At 44.5% G+C, this 23312-nt stretch overlaps 2 protein-coding genes across 2 annotated transcripts in view; one reads left to right on the top strand and one right to left on the bottom strand.

Moving 5' to 3' along the window:
* Nucleotides 1-1035, top strand: part of LOC310878956 (netrin receptor DCC-like) — a 122052-nt gene extending 121017 nt beyond the window's left edge. Inside the window, exons 29-30 of the mRNA XM_083793372.1 lie at nt 671-807; nt 904-1035. Coding sequence (XP_083649498.1) covers nt 671-807; nt 904-993 — 227 coding nt within the window. The 3' untranslated portion in view covers nt 994-1035. The remainder of the gene's footprint in view (nt 1-670; nt 808-903) is intronic.
* Nucleotides 1036-11033: 9998 nt separating this feature from the next.
* On the bottom strand, nt 11034-21863 carry LOC310878955 (dynein axonemal heavy chain 7-like; the record flags this gene model as incomplete). Its single annotated transcript, XM_083793371.1, has 1 exon — nt 11034-21863. One exon carries the CDS (start codon nt 21861-21863, stop codon nt 11034-11036), a length of 10830 nt encoding a protein of 3609 aa, XP_083649497.1.
* Between the last annotated feature and the right edge of the window lie 1449 nt (nt 21864-23312).

Here is a 23312-nt window from a genome sequence, read left to right as displayed (position 1 = left end):
TGACGTCGTAATTTAGTGCCCTAAACAAAAAATAAAGTCCATAGACTTGGCTAGCTCTAAAGTGCTCTCTCTAAAGTGCTCTAAACAAACATTAAAGGGACACTTCACCCTTTTTGCAAAAAAATATATGTTAATGACGTTTAGAAGCTTTAGAACACTTTCCTGGAGATCTTTATGTGTGTAATATGTGGTTTTAGATATTTTAGATTATAGCAGTGAGCCTGTTGTCTCTGATGTCATGGACACTGGGCTCACTTCCTTCCTGGACTACATGTTGTCTCAGCTCTCCCCCTATCCACAAGGAGGAGCAGTGCACCAAAGAATTATGGGAATTGTAGTCCAGGAAGGTAGTGAGACCAGTGTCCATGACATCAGAGACAACAGGCTCACTGCTACAATCTAAAATAACTAAAACCACATATTACACACATAAAGACCCCCAGGAAAGTGATCTAAAGCTTCTAAACGTCATTAACATATATTTTTTTGCAAAAAGGGTGAAGTGTCCCTTTAATAATCCCATAGATTTGACGTAATCTTCAAAAGCCTTGCATTGGAGAGGGCTTTGCGCCCCTCAAAAAAACGACTACATTTGCACACCGGGTCTGAGTTAGACCAGGTTTATGATGATGATGATGATGATGATGATGATGTCCTGTGTCTCCTCCAGGCTGCTTGGCGAAGACGGCATCTCTGGGCCAAGCAGGAAAGGCCAGGTCTCCTCTACTTCCTGTCTCGGTCCCGACAGCGCCCTGCACGGGCGCCTCCGAGGACATGAGCACAGAGGACGCCAACAACACAGCTAATGTGAGTAGCAGTAATATTAGCCCATTTCGGCCTCTTCTGACCTCTCCTGTTGTCCTAATAATCTCTACTTCCTGTGTTGATCGCGCACGTCTCCAGGTCTACGAGCAGGACGACCTCTCGGAACAAATGGCGAGCCTCGAGGGACTCATGAAACAGCTCAACGCAATCACAGGCTCCGCCTTCTAAGTGACGCCCCGCCCGCTCCAATGACATCTGAAGTCCATCCTCTCACTTAACCCATTCTGACCGGGCACCCATTTTGGTGTCAGCATCATGTTATGCTTTATAGCTATTGAAAAATAGCAGATCTACAAGCTCATATCGCGCCACCGAGTGGCGCGATACGAGCTTGTAGGTCTGCTATTTTTTGAAAAATCGAAGAACGACTGACATTTTTTAGAATCCGATCTCAGGTCAGAATGGGTTCATCAGACCAGCGTGTGTCCGGCGGAAACCTCGTATGAATCTGATCTCAGGTCAGAATGGGTTAAAAAGCCCAAACCACACCGAAGGGTCGAGACAGGACGAGACGGTTTCAGCGTTCGTCCCAGCGAACTGATATGATACTGTATATGTTCATGCAACGTCCACCCAAGTCGACCCAAGTGATTCAACTGGTTCAATTCAACGGTCCCAAACCACACCAATGGGTCACCATGCGACTCCTCGCAAACCGCTTGGTTTGCGAGGAGTTGCACGGCGAATCTTTGGTGTGGTTTGTGGGCTTAAGACTATATGGCTTCTGACCACTCCACCCTTTAGACTCGATGGCCGTACTGCAGTGGTTCTCAAACCTTCTGATTGCTAAGGACCCCCATAAATCTTGAGAGAGTGCAGAAAAAAAATGTTCCATTTGGACACTCTCAGAGTTACAGACCCGTATGGGTCCATTTGGAAGGCCCTCGAGGAACCCCCGAGGGTCCCCCGGACGACACTGTGAGAACCACTGGCCTACTGTGATTTACTTATTTTCTTACTGTATATGATATGGCGCGCCTCTTCCCCTTGGAATCGCATCGCGTTTCTGTCTAACCGTGGATAGACTCGCTCGAATATGTTCTTTTGAACCCACTATATCTGGTTTTGAGTGACTCACCTAGTCTGGGATCAGTGGGTCTTTTGCTCAGACAAGATTGTTGAGGAATCACATTCCTGACCTAGGAATAGGATCCGTTTGTTTTGTCCGCTGATTGCCGATGGATTGTTCCGAGTTTGGCCGGTTATGGGCTGTGGTCTCTCATGAGGATTACGTTCTCTTCTAATCTGACCTCAGATCTGGTAGTTTGGTCTGACTTTGTAGTAGCCTAGTCTACTAGCATTACTACTAATAGTACTACTAAGAGTTACTGCTACTAATAGTACGGGCTTCGTGTCAAATATTCCTCGGCCAATGAGGACGAGGGGTGTTAAATTCATTCACTCTCCCGATCACGTGTACTTAGGGATCCTAGTGTCAGGAATGGGTTGGACAAAAAAGAAGATCGGCTTCAGAACCCAAACTCCGCGAAGGGTTCACTGAAAGCGAACCATGTAAAACTGATTTTGGGCTGGAAACTTGACTTGGGAAAACAGTTCTTTGAAGATTGGACCTGGTCGAGTAGGCTGCTATAGTGCTACTAAAGTCATTGAGGGGTCCTTAAAGAGTTCCATCGCGGGACAACTGGTCTTTGGAGTGGACTTTAAGCCTAAACAAGCTGAACAAACTCCTATCCAGTGTGTTTCTTTTTCCTGTACTGGGTGGAACCATATGTGACTGAACAAGATTCTAGGATCCGCTCATCGCCGATTACACATCCTGACACTGATCCTGATCCCCAATCGGATTGTTAATCCAATCCCGAAATACCGATACGTTTCCTTTCTCGTGAAATAAATGTATGAATAAGTGAATAAAGACTTTCCTTTCCACACGTTTACCGAATTCTGTGACCGAAAGACGTAATGTGCCAAAATCAGCCATTTTGTTTTGTCTTTTGTACTACAAACAATGCCCTTCCAATGCGCTCCTGAATTATCTCAAATCCACTCTCCCTATGCCCCCCCCCCCCCGCCTCTGCCTCTCTCTCTCTCTCTCTCTCTCTCTCTCTCTCTCTCTCTCTCTCTCTCTCTCTCCCTCTCCTAAAATGAGACGTTTGCCAAAAAAAGATGAAGTAGTTGTAATACTTACTCATAAAATACTAGCCCCCCCCCACACACAAAGGGTTTGGTGGATCATCCTTTATTTTTATTTTTATTGATTTTCAGAAGTACAAAAAAGATAGTAATCAAACAAATTGTTTACAACTGAGAGAGAGAAAAAAGTAAATCGACCATGTTTTTCTATTTTAAACACTGTTTAAAATAGTTTGAGAATTTGTTTGATGGACCCTGGACAATAGCAATAGCTTGATTCAAGTACGACGAAACTGTGTTATATCATATTAGCCATCATGAGTTTATTATCATTATTGTTATGCTTATATTAATAATGAATTTGGACATACTCATTCAATGATTTATTATTATTATTCTGAAATGTGTTACTTTGACGTGGAGGAAAGGGAAAAGCATTTCATTTGTATTTTGATACGTTAACATTTGCAGGAGAAAACAATTGTCAATTCATGTATCAGTCGCGTTGACGGCAGAAAACACAAAACAGGTTCTCTGTGTGATTAAACGAGATTCCATCCAATCTGCCTCCAGACCAAAGCTCAGATTCACTGAACTAAAGCTGATAAGTTAGCTGTAGAACAGGTTTGGTGGCCATGCTGTAACTCTCTGATGAGTTCAGTCAGGGGACAGGCAAAAGCTATATATTTTCTGTGCCTATAGTAATTTTTGTTAAACTAGTATTATTATGTATGTATATTTAAAATCACTCACTCCAATCGGTTCATGTGAAATGGTTTGTGTCCGGTTCACTATAGGCTATATATTTATTTATATACATTTGATCTCCATTTTATTGTTTTCTAATGTATTCATAATTTATTTGCACTGCGTTGAATTATCTCTGTCCTATGGCCACTGTCGTTATGGACGTGCAACAAAATGTTGGCTCACATGGGGTGCATTCGGAGATTCACACTGAGCGCACTGGTGTGCCCTCTTGTCGTTTGTTAATTCAGTGCTAACCTCGCGTCACCAGTCTTTCTACCTCGGAGGAATGCCTGCAGTGGCGTGCACAGACATTTAGAGGGGCAGGTGCTCAAGTGAAACAAAAGGGCACCGCGTGCAGCGCATTTTCGGGGCGGGAACCCATTTTGGTGCTTTAGCTATTGAAAAATAGCAGACCTACAAGCTCATAGCGCGCCACCGAGTGGCGCGCTACGAGCTTGTAGTTCTGCTATTTTTTCTTTAATCGAAGAACCACTGACATAGAAACATAGCTTTAGATTGTGGGGGCCTAAATAATATAGTAGAAGCGTTTTTTTTTTTTCAAGATTTGATCAATGTCACCATGTTCCACACTACAAATTAAGAAAAAGATTTTTTTTTTTTTCTTTTTTTTAAGATCAAAATTGCCAAAAGGGCAGGGGGTGCTCTAGCACCCCCTAGTGTCTATCTGTGCACGCCACTGAATACCTGGTCTGTTTCCAAATCGCAGTGTGAACCGGTCTGGATCGGATGGTAATCTATGTCATGTTGTCACTGATTTGTAATCCTCAGACAGGAAACCACAACCGGAATAAGAACTATCCAAAGAAATGTCCCACGATCATAATTTTAGGGCCTATAACCAATAGGCCGTGGGATAACAAAGGTATATACAGATGCTAAATAGTCTTTGGACGCTCACATTTATATTTTAAATATCAGCAAAACCACGCCGCATATCAAGGATTTTATTGGTTAGGCCATTTTAATCGTGGGTGGGAATTATTTTGGGTACCGATTCCGGCTTGTGGTTTCCTGCCTGATGACTACAAGTCAGTGAACACACAGACACAAAACTTACGGTATGATAGATTCTGAATGGTTTACTTAATTCATATAATGAAAGGTCAAAATAGACAAAGCTGCAATTCTGGGCAAATGGAAAAGGAACGCGTTGTGGCAATTGTACGAACTCTCACGTTTTTGTTATTTTTATTTCACTTTACTCCTTTTCCTCTTTCGCCTTTTCAGATTTGTCTAGTGGTGGAAAAAATACTCACATGTTTTACTTAAGTACTACTGCTGCAATGTAGAACTACTCCGTTACAACTAAAAGTATGGCAAAAGTAAAGAAAATTATAAAGATATATTTTGAAAATACAAGATCTATGCGACGCATTGTGAGCTTTTAGATCGGCTATTTTCAAATGGCCAAAGATATAGGGCTGAAGTGGTTAACGCATGTTTTGTAGTAATCAAAATTTACAAAGTAACTAAAGATTTCAATTGTAGTGGAGTAAAAGTACAATATTTGCCTCTGAAATGTGGAGCAGAAGTAAAAGTACTGAAAATGTGACATACTCAAGTAAAGAACAAATACCTCAAAACTGTACTTAAGTACAGTACTTAAGTAAAAGCACTTAGTTACTTTCCACCACTGGATTTGTTTTGTTTTCCCCCACGCTAAGGAAAACAAACATAATGAGCCATGGAGGGATAGTGAGACGGAGGCTGTCTGAGAAATTATTAAAAAGACTGGGTGAATAGAGATAGAAATGAAAATAAAATGATCCAGAGATGTTTCACTTTCTTTTAAACATCATTTTGTTTATCTCCAACAAAGCCCCTGCCCTTGGTATTTTTTAAGGGCACAAAATAATTAACATAGATTTTACAAAGTCAGTGAAAAGTGGAAACAAAAAAGTTGATTTGTTTCAATAAAAATCTTTTTTTCTTTCCTTCGTATGAAACATTGGAACATTGTATGGAATCTGTTCTTTGTGTGTGTGTGTGTGTGTGTGTGTGTGTGTGTGTGTGTGTGTGTGTGTGCGTACGTGCGCGCGTGCGTGCAGCCTAACAGGTCCATTTGGTTCAATTTTTACACTCTCAGAGTTAAATTAACTTTGATTTTACAATATACATTGCGGTCCCAGAGATAGAAATGTGGGACCTATAGCCTAATTCAGGTCAAACCGGGGATCCTTGAAAGGACTATGGGGATCCTTGGCATATATTTTCTTTTTTCTTTTATTTTTCTTTTTTAAGATATTTTTTTGCGGCTTACGCCTTTATTGATTTTTTAAGGGACAGATAGTAGGCTGACAGGAAACGGGAGAGAGATGGGGGGATGACATGCGGTAAAGGCCGTGTCGGGTCCGGGAGTCGAACCCGAGCACACCGCGACTGGATCACCAGTCCGGTGCCCAGACCGTTACGCTACGGCCTGGGCAGGCATATATTTTCTAATGGGGGACCGCAGGCTAATGAATTTGGGGGTCTTTGGCATGACAATGTTTGAGAGCCACTGGCGTAAAGGACTGCAATCTGTGCTTGTTTACGGGTGACTCGGGCAAGGACAGATTGCAGGATGAGGAGGCCCTTATTAGAATGCACCTGGGTGACCTGGCTGGCTCACAATAAACTACTAGGGAAATGCATCACAAGGAAATATGAAATGACCTACCTGTTTGTATCTTGACTTAGAGATCGTCTCAAAGTGCAAAAATGGCAACAAAGGTAACCAGGAAAGATCACACTAGTGGTCAGTATAGGAATGCACTATGCACTATACTGTCCTCCTACAGTGTAGGAGGACACTAGCATGGAGTACTCATCCAATGTCATTTCGACTATGCATGCATGCACGTTGTGGTACTTTAGCACCTCAAAGGCATTAAACCAGTATAGACGCCTGAGGGCGAGAAGCTAGGGCGAGGTCGCGTGCACACGTCATACATCCGCCTTACACGGCTGCTCGACTGCTGGGCGAGTGCTGGTGCTTTGGCATGGGTTGGCATGGCACGAGACCTTCACCTTCACCGAGATTTCATAGTAAATGTAAATGCAAAAAACAAAACTGCCGACGTCTCAAAACAAACTGGATAATACTAGTAGGACTTACACCCATACCTCACCTAACTGCTGCTCATTGTGCTATAGAAAGTTATTCAAAGATTTGCACACGTATTCATGATTGTTCAAAAATAGCAGATCTACAAGCTCGTAGCGCGACACTCGGTGCCTGCTATGAGCTTGTATGTGTCTGCTATTTCTCAACAGCTAAAGTTTAAAAATAATGGTTAAAGTGGTTAAAAGCTATACAGCATAAGCTATCAGGTACTTTTTCAATAGCTAAAATAATGGTTTCACAGACGTGTTTCAGTCCTTAATGGATTAAAAGAGGGACATACCCGTGTATCTGTCAGACTACTTCAATAGACGGTCAGAACACCATGCACTGATCTCACTGAATCCCGTTTCGGCACAGAAATGGCGTCAAATTCAAACTGCTATGCCACCATCCAGAATGTAGAATATTATGCCCTATACTATAGGGCATAATATTCATTGGTATATATACCGACTGTTGGTATACAAAACGTATGACCCCTTAAACGCTGCTTCAAAACCGCACATACTGCAATTAACTGGCCCCTGTAAAGCAGTGGTGTGAAGCAACTAATACAGTTTAATACTTAAGTAGCCTACTGTAGTTAAGTACAATTGTGAGGTATTTGTACTTTACTTGAGTAAAAGTACTTTTAAAAGTGATGGAAAACGTATTGGAATGTCCCTTCCTTCTTTACACAACCCAGTCTCTCTCTCTCTTTCCCTCCCTCTCTCTCTCTCCCTCTCTCTCCCCCCCCTCTCTCTCCCTCTCTCTCTCTCTGACTGGCTCAATGTCTCTCTCTCACTCTGGACACACCTAAGCTTCCATGCAAGGCCAGAAGAAGCTGTCTGCCGGCATCTCTTCCGGGTTTTTAGACAGCTGGTGGATTGAAATGAAGCTCCACCCACGCGGCAGAATGCTGCTGGGGCAAGCTTTGCCAGGAATCTGGCCGACACGGCATTCTGCCGCGTGGGTGGAGCTTCATTTCCATCCGCGTCTAAAAACATGGAAAAGACACGGCAGACAGCTTATTTTGTCTGGCATGGAATCTTAGGTGTGTTTACACTGTCTCTGTCTCTCTCTCTGTCCACCACTACCATCTGGTGGCAGTACAAGTGAACAGGTGGATTGAAACCGAAGGTTTCAATCCACCTGTTCAATTAAATACAAATACATAAATAAATTAGGGCTGGGACTCGAGTAATTTTTTTAATTCAAGGCATTGTAATCAGTTAATCAAAATGAGTTTTAATTGTATATTAATATGTGACCTGAGAAGCTTTTTTTTTCAATTACGGTAAAACATATTTTGGTATGCAAGTGAATCAATGAGGGGGGCACTAGCCCCTATAAGCTTTTGTCCCCACACGTCTCAAGATTTTCCATTGACAATGAACAGAGAAATTAGGTCAAAATGTGATCACTTGGTCTTGCTAAAAGTCTGCCCAAAGGAATAGACCTTGAGCCTGACTATACCACAGCACCGCAAGTGATGATCTCCTCCTTTCAGCTGGACTGTCCAGTGAAACATCTGAAATACCTGCACCTATACACAAATAAATGCTACTAACATCCAGAAGTTAAATGTCAAGTTCCTAAATGGTGTTCTGGTTATAGGACAGATCGTTTTAAAAGGACGATTACATCGGTTGTAATGACGATATTGTGATGTCATTGCATGGTGACATCATTATTTAGAATAGCCAACGACGACGATACTCAAACCGGAACGGCTGTTTGGCATAAACTAACATATTGAAGATAAAAGTGAGGGTAGCAACGTGAAGACGCCAAAAGTGATTGGCCAGAATGACATTTGTGATGATTTGATTGGCTGAGCATGGAATGTGATGTATGATGAGGTATGATAAGAGCGCCACTCACTTCACATGAGTGTGATTTTTAATATAAATTTCTAGCATAAAACTTAGGGTATACTCAAAATGTCCAGGTTCACATTATGGCAAGTGGACTATCTCCATAGACCTGGCCAGTGGCCACTTGTTTCTCTTGCAAAATCTGGGGGAAGAATGATTAGGATTTTTATTGTGATCTCTCACTCTTGAAATATATACCGGTAATCCATTGGTTTCTGTTGTGTGTGAACAATAGCAAATAGCAATTCAAAGCAGTTGTCCTCAAAACCACAACTCCAGCCGCTGACTCGCTGTCATAAGAATGGGAGGTGCGCGTGCAGCCTATTTGTGCATGGCTGCACACGCGCATCAAGTATAATGTATGGTGTATGCTTCGTCCCGTGATGGTGTCGCGCACGCAGACCTAATCAAGGGAACTTGATTCAGCTGGAGGGGCACTTCCTGCTCCTGACGAGGGAACCTCCCGAGAGCCCTCGAGCACTTCAAGTCAAGGGACTGGTTTAAAAAAGGGGGTTCGGGTGTACCTCACTAGCCAACACACAAGAGGAGGTTGAATGGACTGAAACTGCAGCACTCCCCATAACAACAGGTTTGGAGATCTGTTGGGAATTGATTTATAGGCCTACATAAATTACTGTCGCTGTCGCGTGTTGCGGCTGTTGCCATTCTCTTGTACTTGTATTATTTCCCACCACGGAGTAGCCTTGCATCTCGGAGGACAGGCAAGACGGGCAGTGTCGGTAGGCCAATCAGAGTCAGTCGGGGCATTACCATGTCTATGCTCGGACGTAGAAAGAATATACGGCTACAGCTATACGTCTGAAATTCGTCCAGTGTAAAAGGTTCTGTCAGTGCAAAAACTAAGCGCGATTAAAACGAGTTAATTTTTTGTTTCTGTAAATAATTAATCAAAATTAAGTCCCAGCCCTAGCTATTTAGGGATGTCCCGATAAAAATGTTTTGCTCCCGATCCGATTCCGATCATTTGATTTCTATTGATCTGCTGATACAGATTTTTCCATGTTCCGATATTTATATTTTTATATAGCACTTATGTCAGGTCACAATAGTATACATATCCAAAATCACAGACAATATCCATATGAATATAATATTGATACTGAGATGTCCCGATCACGTTTTTCTCCCGATTATCATAATATTCAGTAGGCTATCCATATTTGATCTCAACATTGACTAATATATGAATTGGTCAAGAGTGCCACAATCTTTGTAGTTTTCCAGTTTTCCGTGTGTCTAAGTGTCTATGAGGTGACTTCATTAGACCCCCGGGTGAGGTTATGTGCAAATGTGTCTTGCCTTTGTGTTTAGGGATTCTTCCTGGAGGCTGAACCCAATTGACAGTCAAACGTGCCAATGAAATAAACACACAAATAATTACATAAATTGTATGTAATTCAATTACATACGAACAGCAGCTAAAACAGACAAAAAAAGAACAAGAACCAGAAAACAACAATTTATATACATTAAACAAATCTGTTTGTTCTTAACCATCGTTTGACCTGGCCTAGGTTGTGAGAATAGTCACATGGTCTTGTCCATCTTGGACGTTGGACCTGATGTTCTGGAAATGGTTCCGGTTTTCTGGAAATGGCCTCTTATGGGAGAAGGCAAAAAAAAAAGGTGGAACCAATTGGTGGCATATCCCTCGGCAGGCATGTAGGCCTATACTGCAGCATGATACAATATATTAAAATGTAATTAAATAAAGCAGAGGGTATATCAGCCAGATGACGCCTGAATAAAGTTCATAGACTTGACTGGCAAGAAAATACATCATAACTGCCCTAAACAAACAGTAAAGTCCATGGACTTGGCTGGCCTATGACACAATTTCGGAAATCCATGCATTAGAGGGGAAAGCGCCCCTCAAAAATAAAACAAAAGAACTGTGACATTCTGTAAAAAAAAAAAAAAAAGTGCATAGAATTTCAGTACTCAGTTATAAAAAAGGCTGAAGAAACATTGGAGTACTTGACTGTCTGTTGCCAGTTTGAAAGTGATTTCCCTTCCTCATTACCCTTCTGTATGTCCCGGAATGAATGAATGAATGAATAAAACACACAATAAATAAATAAAAAGTGCAGAAAAGAATGACATTATGCTCCGTTTTGGCTATTCAGTTTGTTTTGTAGATATTGCTATTTAAAAAAATCTTTTCCGTTATCATTAACAGTAGCAGTGGCTGCCTCCATGGTCAATCAGATCTTTTTCTCCTCATCTGGCTCTCTGGCTTTGATCATGTTCTCGCTCCAAGACGCCTTTCTCTTTGGCTAATTTCAGTGCGTGATGCCGGTGCACAAACCAAATGGGAAATCAGGCTTAACTTGGATGAGTTCCGATCTCAGGTCTGATTCCTAGTCATCAAGTTGACAGAGCATAGCCACGCCCCGTTTGATCCAGTGTTCTGGAGTCTCCACAGTGGGCAACAACATGCCCATTACAAAGTTGGTGGAGTGGCCTGTGGTGGAGAGGGTGCCCTTTCGCTCGCTGGTCTTGTAGATAGGGCATTCATATACTATAAAATCAGTTGCCTCCTGATCTTCTGTTACCTTGAGTTTGACCCAGATGCTGGGCATATCGGAAAATAGCTTTTTGGGTTCCTGTTCAGTCAGGATTCCCTTTTCTCTATCCCAGGCAGCTCCATCCAGAAATAGCCCCTTGATATAAACACCATCCGGAGGTGCTGTGTCTGGCTCATAATCAAGAACCTCAAAGCCATAGCCCAGACGGTCGATGGCAATGGCATGTTTCCTGGCGTAGTTCTGCATAGCTCCGGTTAAGAAGGCCTGGGTGAAGAAGAAGCCTGGCAACCAGAACACATCGGGTTTGTCAAATTTATACCAATCATCCAAGAAAGTGAGCCTGGTGCCCAGGTCTGCAATGTAGCTCCCCAGAGGCTTGAGGCTGGGATATGAGCGCTTGGCCCATTTATCTGGGACTTTGTTCACCATGCAACTGCCTGCAATGCTCTCCAGTTCAGCATCCATCACAACCAGACCCTTAATTGCTTTTAACAGGCTCTGTAGACTCGAACGGATGGTAGAGCTCAGCGTGTTGTAGCGCTCCATCTCTTGGACCAGCACAGTGTTCATACTCTCATTGTATTTAACGGGGTACTTTCTCAAGGCTTCTGCAAGGTCGAAATCGGGTTTAAGATTTGTCAGAATTCCGTTTGCTATTTCAAAGAGGGCGTTGTCATCTCCACCTCCGCCTCCGCCACCCCCTCCTTTGGTTAGCAGCACCGAATCAAACAGAAGCTTGGTCTGCTGCAGATCTTTTGATATGTCCACATTGTCATGCATGCCGAACACATCTGGGGCCTGGTCGGGAAGTTCCTCAATATACAGGACGTAGTCATCATAGGTGGATTTAACTGGGGTGTAGAACTCGCCACCTAACTGGTATTGTATCTCATTGTCGATGATTTTGGTGTTGTAAAAGTCAGCCAGGATGCACATCAGGAGTCGTCTATCCCAGTCATCTGTCACACGTCCGCCATAATTACACTGTCCTGTCAGGTATGTTATGGCCTCGAACGGCACTTCTTCATATTCACCCACAAAAAGCTGCAGCTGTCTGATACTGATATGAAGGTCAGAGTCATTGAAGCCATAGGCGACATTCCAGCCCAAGGGACCATACTTCTTCCTCTCCTGAACAAGTGCATGGAAAAAGCAGACTCCATACAATAGCTTTTCCCAAACAAGCTCCTTTACACCGTTGTCAGTGAATTTATTGAAGAATGTCGAATCAGAAACGGGGTCTGACATGTAAGACTGTAGTAGGTTGAGTTTAAGGCCTGTTGGCGGCTCATTTGTCATTTTTACACAGTTTTGCAGAATGGCGACTGGAAACTTGGGTGATGGGTAGCTGGTGAGCCAAAGGCGAAACTCGGCTTCAGTGTCCGCACTGATGTCCTCACAAATCTTCTCCAGTGTGGGCATCCAGGATACAGCCAGGTGACAGTTCTGCAAACACACCCAGGTTCCCTCCTTCATAGCCTCATTTATCATCCTCTCAGCAATGGGGCCCTGGCCCTGCCCCAATGAGATGGAAGTGAACTTTGAGCCATCCATGCTCATACCACTGGCAAATTTCAGCAAGCTAGCCATGGGATCAGCTCCTGGTGACAGCACAAATACGAGAGGTGTGGTGCAGTTGGAGTCCAAGTAGATCTTTTTCAGTTCAAAGGCTGGGGGCTGCACAAATTTCTTCCCCAGATTGTTGGTCACATAGTTAGAGATTGCTAGTATTATCTTATCTGGTCTGAGGCAGCGGACAACAATCATTTTCTGCAGGCCGTTGAGGTCATTACACCATGGGCTCGGCAGAGGTGTGTTGTGGGGCTCCTTGTTGTCATAGATTGGCTTGAAGTCATCTGAGTTACTGATGAAAGCCTCTTTTAATCCTGTTAGGCCAGGTAGGTCGCTGGCTCTGCAAATTTCATCCCAGCTATTTTCTTTAAGCCAGGAGTCATCAGGATTAGGGGTGGTATTCTGAAGTCCCACTCCTCCAGTCAACAGAAACATGAGTTCTGAGTTATCAATTTTCTTATCTGCCAGCAGGATGTTGGTGCAGAGCATGAAGGAGAAGAGGAGTTTGTCCTTCTCAAACAATGAGCGACAGATGTTACAGTACAGGTTATAAGTGAAGTGATTGATCAGTTCTGCAAGCCTCTTATCCAGGTCGTCAAACTTTTCACTGACCTGGATGGATTTGGTGTAGAGGTTTACAAACCAGGTGAGGGAGTACTGGTACATTGGGTCTATGTTTGCCAGGTCGGCAATGCTGAAGAAGAGTATAGACGAGCGCTCGGCAATTGGCTTGTAGCCTTTTCTAGACTCAGCTATCTGTTCATCTGTTTTCATAGCACTCAGTTGTTCTTCATTGATGCTTTTTGACTTAGCATTTGCTTTATCAAGAACCATGATGGCGTTCCCATCATCCAAGAGGTTCCCCTCCGACTGCAGCAAGGACAGGATGTTGTCCTCGATTTCCTTCAGCTCCTTCTGGTTTTTTGCCGTGTTCAGAATATTTTCCTGCCTCTTTGCTTCCAAAGCTGGCATCTCCTCTGCGACCACAATCCCCAACAGCTGGTCCTCCAAGCCCTCTGGCGTGATCATGAAATTGAGCAGGGACACCTTGGTGGCCAGCTCAGGGAGGTAGTGGGGGTTGCGCAGCTTAGTGGTGATGAAGAAACTAAAGTCATTATGGTAATCCATTTCTTTGTCCCCCAGTTTGATTCTTAGCACGCCACCTTGTTTGAATGTTTGCTTGAGCAGCACTGGTTCCAGTGAAGGGTCAAGCTCCTCCCCTACATTCTCCAGCAGCAGGGGATGTCCAAATTGGATGCTGGTCTCCAGAGTTCTCATGTAGTCCTTATCTGTCAGCTTGATGAGCTTCAGATCATTTTCTTTCTCTTTTTCCTTCACCCACTTGTTAGCCTGGCCTTGAGGGTCAATCATCAAAGGCCATCGCCGTGAATTCGTGACAATAACACCATTATCTATGGAGAAAGAATCATTGGGGAGTCCTGCAATGTTCCAATCTCGAATCTTAATGGGATCCCCCAGGGTCTTACTGAGAGAAAAGTCATTAGAACATGGGATGTTCTTAGATTGGCAGAGTTTGGTCCACATACTCGTGCAATCTTGTCTGAAACCAGCAGTGAAGGCTCCAAGATAGGCAATGACACCAGCAGAGATGAGGACATCACCAGTTAGGTTGTCATACGTGCTCTGGAGGTTTTTTGCTTCCTCAAACCATCTGGCCTTCTCCCCCCCAAGGCTCTGGATTAGCTGTTCAGCCCTCTGCAATCGTATCGTGCACTGTTCCACCTCATGCTCCAGGTCTGCTGCATCTTTTGTCACCTTTTCAAGATTTCTCTTAAGTTCGGTCAATATTCCTGTCACTTCATCCAGCTCAGCTCTCTTTACATCTAGCAATTCCATGGTTTCAGCCAGTGATTGATCGGCCTCTGCTAACTTCAACTTTTTGGGAGCTACCTCCTTTGTTACCCTGTCATAAATTTCCAAGGCTTTGATCCACTTGCACAGGCCCTCAGCTGCAGAAGAAGCTTTAGCAACTTGAACTGGGTCAAACTCAGGATTCGTCATGAACGTTTTACGGATCTTCTTCATCACGACTTCTGGAATGTTATCCTTGTCGTATTGTTTCAGATTTTGAAGGAAATTCATGTCACCCAGCAGCTTCTTGCTTGGTCCCCAATAGTCCTCAACCTTCTTTGGACCCCCAGCGGGGTCAACAATCTTATCTGGTGTCTTTTGCATCATCACGCACACGGCTTCCATTACCAGTTTCACACCTTTTGGAGGATTTGCCATCGACTTCACAATTGTCACATCAGCAGGCTTCAGAGTACCCAAGGCTAATTCAGCCTCTTCCAGTGCTGGAAGGGCTAGAGCCAGGTCCCCCTCACACTCCGTTTTCAGCTTCCGAGACTCATTGGCCTTTATATTCGCTGCCTCTTCATCCTCACGGACGTTCTTGCTCTTGATCTCAGCCTTCCCGCTCTCCTCCGTAACATGCTTCATCATCTTTTCATTTTCTATCTTTGATTTTACCAGTATGGGCCCCTTGTCTTGCAGCTCTTTCTTCATCACACTCACCTCCTGCTCTGTTATGGCTAGCTTGTCCAGACCATTAGTATACTTCAACTTGGCCTTCAAGACCATGTCTCTTTTCTTGGTGAGAAGCTGCTTGAATGCAGCGATCAGCTCCAGGTAGGAGGTGGGCGTCACATAGTTATGACGACCCAGCTCTGATAGGAACCTATTTGACATCTCTTGGACAGAGGTGTGGAATGTTTTGCAGATGGGCACCACCTCCAGCCGCTCATGGTCACTCATATCCAGTGATTCCAGAAAGCTGTTAGCCACCCGCTCCAGAGCTTCTTCTGGCCATGGCTGGAACCAGTCGATGGTGCAGCAGTTGATGAGAGAAGGGAACTGCCGCAGGCGATTTCGGAAGGCATCTCCAATAGGACTGAAGGCCACCACAATGTGCAGGTTTTCCTTACAGCGCGCCACAAAGTAGGCAAATATCGCAAGAGGGTCGGCGAGTTCCATTCCCTTCTTCATAGCAATTTCACCAACTTGATCTATAAGCGTTTGCTTCTCGTCTGCAGCGAACAGGTTTGGGACCTCCCCTGTATTCAGTAAACTGTCTACATCTTCTAGAAAAGCTTCGTCTTTGATTTGAGCATCAGTTAACAAGAACACTGTCTTCTCACCATCACCTCCAGCCTTCTGCAACAGAGCCTTGAGGTCGTCCCTCCATTCAACTATGCCGTAACTCTTGGAGATCTCTGGTTGGACGATGTTCATGCTGGCCATGTATGTGGCCAGGCGGGTGATAGATTGGCGCCCGCTGCCTCCCACCCCCACCAGCAGGGCATTCCCCCCCGCCTGTTTAAGCACACGGCAGATGCGAGACAGATGCTCCAGGACATAACGGAAGATGACAAGGTCCATGCGATTTGTGTTTGTTTCATTGTATTGGCCCAGACAGAATTCTGCTACCTGACAAAATTCATCTGTGGATGGCACCTCCGCATAGAGGCGGTCATCAGGATCCATGTCAGGTTTCATGTAGTCCCCAAATAGAAGATTACGCATGTCCTCCTCACACAGTGAAGAGTCTTGTTTGAGGTGATCAAACAGGTTATCAAAGTTCTCCTTGAAGTTCTTTTTAACAATATCCTTCATCAGCATGTACAACCATGCTCGGTCCTCGTCATCCACCAGCCGGTCATAGAAGACACGGAACACCTCATGGACAAACAGGCGGATCATAGTGCTTTTGTTTTCCAGAGACTGCTGCTTTATCAACAGGCAACCCTGGATGACGCGAGAAAAGTCTCGCAGGTTGAATGTGTAGTGAGACTTGGCTGGGGTAGGAAGTAGTTTCAACATGGCTTCCTTGTACACTTCCATAGTAGCTTTAACAATTTGACTGCCGACATCAAAGTACTGGTCAGGGAAGTCATTGTTTCGGAAGTGGAAGTCCACCAGTTTGGAGAAGATGCGCACCATGGTTTCGTCGCTGAAGGCATTGATGCTGCAGACGATGAAGTGACGCTGGAAGCGTGCCGACACTGAGTTCCTCCCACCACCAGGGGGTCCCATCGCGGCTATGAGCTGCAGGTCCTGGAGGGTGATCTTGGAAGTGTCCTTTATGTCATACCAGTGTTTATGGTCCATGTACTGGCGAAGCAGCTCAATGGGGGGCTGTGAACCGAACGTATCGAGAGCAGGCATGTTCATGTCATCCACAAATATGACACACATTTTTCCTGGAGGAGGGCCAAGCACCCCCTTCCTTCTCCTATTCAGTGAGGCCACGATAATATTCTGGCTCTGGTTGGCAGTCGTGCGGGCTGAGAAAGTGATGAGAAATGGCAAAAATTTATCCTTATCTGTGTGGTTCAACAGCTTGTCCTTGACATACGCTGACTTTCCAGTACCGGTAGGACCCACAAAACATAGAGGAATATTATAAGTGATACAGAGGTCCATGATGTAGGTGTAGCGGATAGTGTCTATGGTGGGAACAATAATGTCTTGCACTTTGGTGCTCTTGTCTCCCAGGGAAACCTTCTTGATGTGATCATCCCAGTGGATCCAGCGACCTTTCCCTTTAAACTCGTAAGAGTAGTCATACACCAAGTCCTTGTCATTCAAGGAACATTCCCATTTCCCCACAGTGTCTGACTTCGATGTAACAGCTCCCCTGAGGAACTTATCAAACTTATTCCTGCTGTCTGAATCCAAGCTTCCCCCCACAGACCATATCAGACCGAAGGCAAAGGCTGCCATTATCCAAGTGCGTAGATCTTTGTCTGAAGGAGGATCGTCTTTGTCCGCCATAGGTGCGGCGAGCTGCATCTCAAAGAGCCGGCAAAGAGATACCACAACGTTGCTGTCACTGGTGCCGGCGACTTCCCTGCAGTGGTCACGCAAAGTTTTCAGCGCCTGCGGCACAAGCCAGTCGAAGAGCCCCATTAGCAGAGTGCTATTTTTCTCTTTCCGCAGGGGCTCTGGTAGTGTATTGATCCAGGAGATTACCAAGGGCTTCCAACCCAGCTCAGAGGGCTCCATGTAGATCATACCACATCGACTCACCGTCGCAGGTGAAGCCTGTGCCAGGTCCATTGCTTCAAAAATCATACTCATCGTATTAGACATCTGTATGATCTCACCACTCATCAGGCACAGTTTTTTGTTGTCGTCCAGCACAGTGTTCATGCTCTCAATCCATAATGTGTCAATGGGTCCATCAAAGATCAACCATTTACGCTGCGTGGTTTCCGCCGATGAAAAGGCGCGAAATATGTTGGCAACATTCCCATCTGTCCACTCATAAGATATTGGGTCAAATTGTCCAAACAGCTGTCCCATGGTGATAGATTTAGGGTTCACTGTTTTGAAGGTGACCTTCTCTTCGTTGCCAAACTTTTCCTTGTGCATATAAGTCAGAGTGGCAGCAAGTACATGTAGCACTTGAGTCTTCCCAGCAAAGGGCTCTCCCACCAGCATGAAACCATGCCTGACTATCATCATCTCATATGTCTGGATCAACTTCTCCTGGAAAAATGCTGTGTTTTGTATATTCTCCTTTTTACAGATAATGTTGACAGCTTGCAGAAACAGCTCATAGTCAGCTTCTGGGAGGATTATGTCACGGAACAGATCACTGGTGATTCCCTCAAACAGTGGAATGTCATGCGAGAGGAACTTTGGCTTATTCACATCCTTGATGGACCTCAGGAGCAGTATATCTTCATTGTCATTAGGGAATTTTTGCTTCAGGTTTCCTGCAGCAACAAGCACAGCCTTGACAGCCCTCATGCCATAATCGTAGTGGAATTGAGAGGACAGCTGCTCTGAACACAGCCTGTAGGTCATTGCGATTTTTACTGATAGGGGTTTGGCATCTTGGAAGCCATATGAATACAAAGATATCTCTGCAATCAGGGTATAGTTAGGGACCATCATAGCCACTGTTCTGAACAGCACCTTAAGGTTGTCTGGAAGTTCTGAGCGTCCTGCGTAGCCAGGGTTCATTGTGATTGACACAAAGCAGTTGGGGTTGAGGTTCAGCAAGGTCCCTTCAAAGTCAAATTGTTCCTTCAACTCTTCAATGGCTCTCTGAATGCAGAGAACCTGCTGGCCCACCACAGACAGTACTTCAAGCTCAATGCGGTTGAACTCATCAAAACATGCCCATGCACCTGATGATGCCAGACCTTTGAAAAACTTTCCCATCGCAATATAATCCAGTCCATCAGAACAGTTAAAGACTACACACTGCACAGCTAGAGCTTTGGCCAAGTCCTTGGTGGTCTCGGTCTTCCCTGTCCCAGCTGGACCCTCAGGCGCTCCGCCCAAACTCAGGAAGAAAGCTCCGATCAGAGTTCGGTAGCATCGATCGGTAAGCGGGGTGATCACCAGCCGGGCCGAGTTGCCCAGATACTCATAGGCATATTTGACATCACAGTTGATGATGTGAACACGCACGTGCCAAACCTTCTCATCATTTTCTTGCCAATAGTATCGAAGCTGAGATAGCCACTGGAAGTCTTTAATGCTTTTTACACCACTTATCACTAACTCATTGACCACATCCCTGGCATGGACGTCGATGGTCACCAATGCCTCCAGTGTGATCCGGGTTTGTTTGACCTTTTCCCCTCTCACCATGTCCACAATGTCCGAAAGCTGCGATTGCAAATCTGAAACACAATCGGGTAAAGTATCTGTTGAGATCGCATCATTTACTTCCTGTGTCCAGAAGATCTGAGATGTGGCGAGCACCACCTGTCCAGGCCAATTCCTCACCCATTGGCAACGCTCTTTGCGATCGTACGCTAGTCTGGATTTAGCTACCTGATCATGGACACTTTTTATCATTACATCCTCCACCTGCAACAGCCACTTCTCCACAGCTCCCTTGGCTGCCACAGTGGAGATTATTGAGATCATACCAACTTTCTCACCTTCACCGCTGAACATGGCCAAGATTTCCAGATCGGCCGAAAACTCAAGTTTGGCTATGCCCTCAAAGCACTTTTTCAGATGGGGCTGCACTTTCAGTGGGTCCGTGGTCTCAGACAGAATCTCCAGCATCTCATCATTGGAAAGGAAAAAGAAACGAGGGAAGTAAAGGCGTTTCTTTTCAAGGTAGATGTTTAGTCCCTTCATGATCTCTTCCAGAAGCTGGTTGGATGTTGTGAGTCTTTTCAGTAAGTCAGGCACTGAACAGGCTGAAAGAACATTATTATCCTTTTCGAGGTTAGTCATAATCATTTTCCAGTCTTTATCCACGATTTGAAATTTGCGTCCCTCCTCAGGCATTTGCTGCATGATATCCTCAGATGAGAAGATGGGCTGCAGGTATTGCCACTGGGCCTGCACCTTCCACCACTCGTCTATGGTTTTCTGGGCAGTGTCAAGTATTTTCTCCCATTTCTCAACATCTTTCTCAATGGGCTTGATGTAGGGTGATGCCCTCATTGTCTGCGTCTTAACAATGTGATCATCCAGCATAGTATTAATGTCTTCCACAGGGTTGAGGGCATTCACCTTAGTTTCTTTGTATTCTTTGTAGGTGAAAACGATCTCGTTCCATTCCTCACGCATTTCACTCAAAGCTTTCTCGAAACCAAACTCTTTAGTAGCATTGGCGCAGATGGTTTCAATGGAGTCTCTGATGTGCACTTTCTTTTTCAGAACTTTTAAAAGACCTTCCATAACATTGCTCAGAGTAGACTGTAGATTGAGCTCATAGGGTACTTCCTTTGAGATTTCCTTTGAGATATTTGTCAAGTGGCGAGGTTTGATACCAGGGTTACACAGCATTTTCACCTTTTCAAAGTTCTTCTTGAACTTTGTGATCCGGGCTTTAACCAGATCACCCATCTCGGATTTCTTCTGTTTCTGCATAAAGGTCTTCATCTTTGCGTAGACAACTGCGGACAACTTTTCCATATCTATAGACATAGTGTTTCCATCTAGGTCCTGGATGGACATTTGCATCCATTCATTCTCAGTGTCCTCCCACTGCAGCACCTTTTCAAAGAACTCCTGGTAAGGTTTAATGCTCTCCCTGATGGCCTCCAACTTAGGGTAAGTTGACAGTCCCATCTTGAAGAGGGTCTCTTCCTTGTTTATGAAAGCAATGTCTGCATTCAAATTCCCCAGGTCACTCTGCACTGTCCTCATGTCTGTCACATACTGCCGTACATTGTCCAGTTCCGAGCACTTTCCAAACGCTTCTGTACTTTTGCCCATTCGATCCAAGTCACCAATCAACTTACCCTTTCTGTCCTGCAGCTCCCGTTCCCCTTTCTGTCTATAGTCTTCCATCACCTCATCATTGAGCTTAAAGACAGGGAGGATGTTTTGTGGCCATAGAAGGACAGTGGAATTCAGATTCAAATCCTCTGTGTCAAAGATGTGCACATCCAGAAGGTAGTTTAGTTTCTGATTGGCTTCCATTATTCTGCGGTTTAGCTCTGCAATACCCTCTGTCCTCGTGTGACTGATGTAAGCAATCATTTCAGTCATTTCCTCTGTGTTCTGTGGGATAATGCTAGCTTTCTCTTTGATGTTCTCAAATTCCTGGCAGATCTGAGAATTGTGCTGTCGGTGGTCGGTGACCAGTTTCTCCAAAAGGATTTGAGCAAAGTGCGTAGCTTTGTCGGCCAGCCCTTGATTTAACTCCTCACAGTACAGGTGGACCATGGTGAAGTGGGATATAACCGGGAGGTTGATAATCTCCTTGGCTAGCAAACGATACTTCTCTACGCGCTGAGTACACTCTTCAAAGGTATGTTCTTCCTCCATGAATGTACCCACATCGGCCTGTTCTTTTCCATCGACCAGCCGGCCATAGTTGTCAACATAGGTCTGGAAGTATTTCCCAGGTCCCATTAGGTTCTTCTTCACCGCCGTTTTGACAGTGTCCTGAGCCCAGGCGAGGGCATGATCAGCCAACTTGGCATTAATATAGGAAGGGGTGGCGGTTTCTGTCATCCATGACTGGACTGTCTGCACCTCCTGCAGAGTATCTGTGATTTCATTCAGAATTTCCAAAATGGTCTCTTCAAGGGCTTGAAAGCTGGGTTGAAGCTCCATCTTTTCATCGACCAGGGTCAGGTTCATACGGAATAGTGGCAATCGGTGGGTATTGTTTGGATGATATAGGTCGGCAAACCCATTCATACTTCTCTCAAGAAGGAATTTCAACTGATTGGAAATTAGGGTGGATACGCAGTTGTAGAAGGCGTTTAGTTTCTCAGGTCTCACGTCCTTCATCGTCTCCTTGTTCTTCAGCAGGCCTCTGATTCTGCAAAACCAGGAATCGTGGTCCTCGGGATTAATTATCTTCATTTCAATCTCATTGCATTTAGCAGTCACTGTGACCTTAAGTATTTCACAGTACACTGGTCCTTCTAACCAGACTTCAGGGTCAGGCAGGAGCAGTGGGGTAAATGTCGTATAGCCGATTTCCAAGACGGCGCGCATCACTGGATGTAGGATGTATAAAGTGTCATTTATTTGTTTGTGGTTCCTAACAAAGCTATCATGCCAGGGTCTGGAGGACTCGAGACACTTTTGTTCTTTCGGTTTCTTCAGTGCAGTTCCTTTAATGTCTGGCTTCTGCAGTACATAGTTTTCTGTATGTTCAACCAGCTGTTTGTGGAAGTCACTGCGGACCTCCTTGCAAAGATCCTGTAGCATTTCTTCCAACTCAGCACCCTCTCTAATTTTAGGTGGCACGCGAGTGAGCATATTGTCCAGCCACTGCTGTGGAATGGGCGCTACCTTCACGCATTGTTTCCGAAGCCCAAAGTTCATCTGGCGTCTTCGATCTTCGCTGTTCGTAGATGGTGAGTTAGCCATTGCTGTTTGTTCAGTACGGCAATTAAAATCGTAAGAATTCCTACAATCTAATTATTTCTAATTTCTACAAGTCTAATTATTTGAATGCTACTTCAAATCGTCTAAATATGACTCTTGGTTACTCTACAGTACATTATATTGTAGCCTACATGGTCTGGTCTGACGTCACACACACAACACAAATTGTTGCCTAAAACGCTGAATTGTTCTGAGATGTCCTGCAGTGCACGGTGACGTGCACGGAGGCTTGCTGGCCAAGTGGGAAAACTGAAGCGAGCTGAGAACTCTATACCTCCTGCTGCCCCTTTCAATGAATCTTTTTCTTTAAATATTATAAACCAAATAGAACACCAGAGAATACACTTAAGAAAAACACTGCTGTTTCTTGTATCTATTCTGAGGGGTGCTATCCCATCCTATGCACAGCTTTGTGTGAATGTCCGTTTGAGCACAGAATGTGTTTGTAGCATGGAATGTGATGATGTGATTGGCTGAGCATGGAATGTGATGTGTGATGATGTACGATGATAAGAGTCTCATGTATATTCACATAAAGAGAGACACTACAAGAACACATTTAAATACATTTGCAGTAACAGTTTATGATGAACATAGACGATAAAATTACCAAAAGTATTTTTTGAAAGTGAAATATCCCTTTAACGTCCTACAGGATGCTCTTATTGGTCATCAGCAAAACAAAATTCA

Source organism: Protomyctophum parallelum (assembly GCF_964188405.1).
Source record: "Protomyctophum parallelum genome assembly, chromosome: 21".
NCBI classification, from domain to species: domain Eukaryota; kingdom Metazoa; phylum Chordata; class Actinopteri; order Myctophiformes; family Myctophidae; genus Protomyctophum; species Protomyctophum parallelum.
The sequence above is the reverse complement of the archived record's forward strand: the minus strand, read 5'-3'. Positions and strand labels throughout refer to the sequence as shown.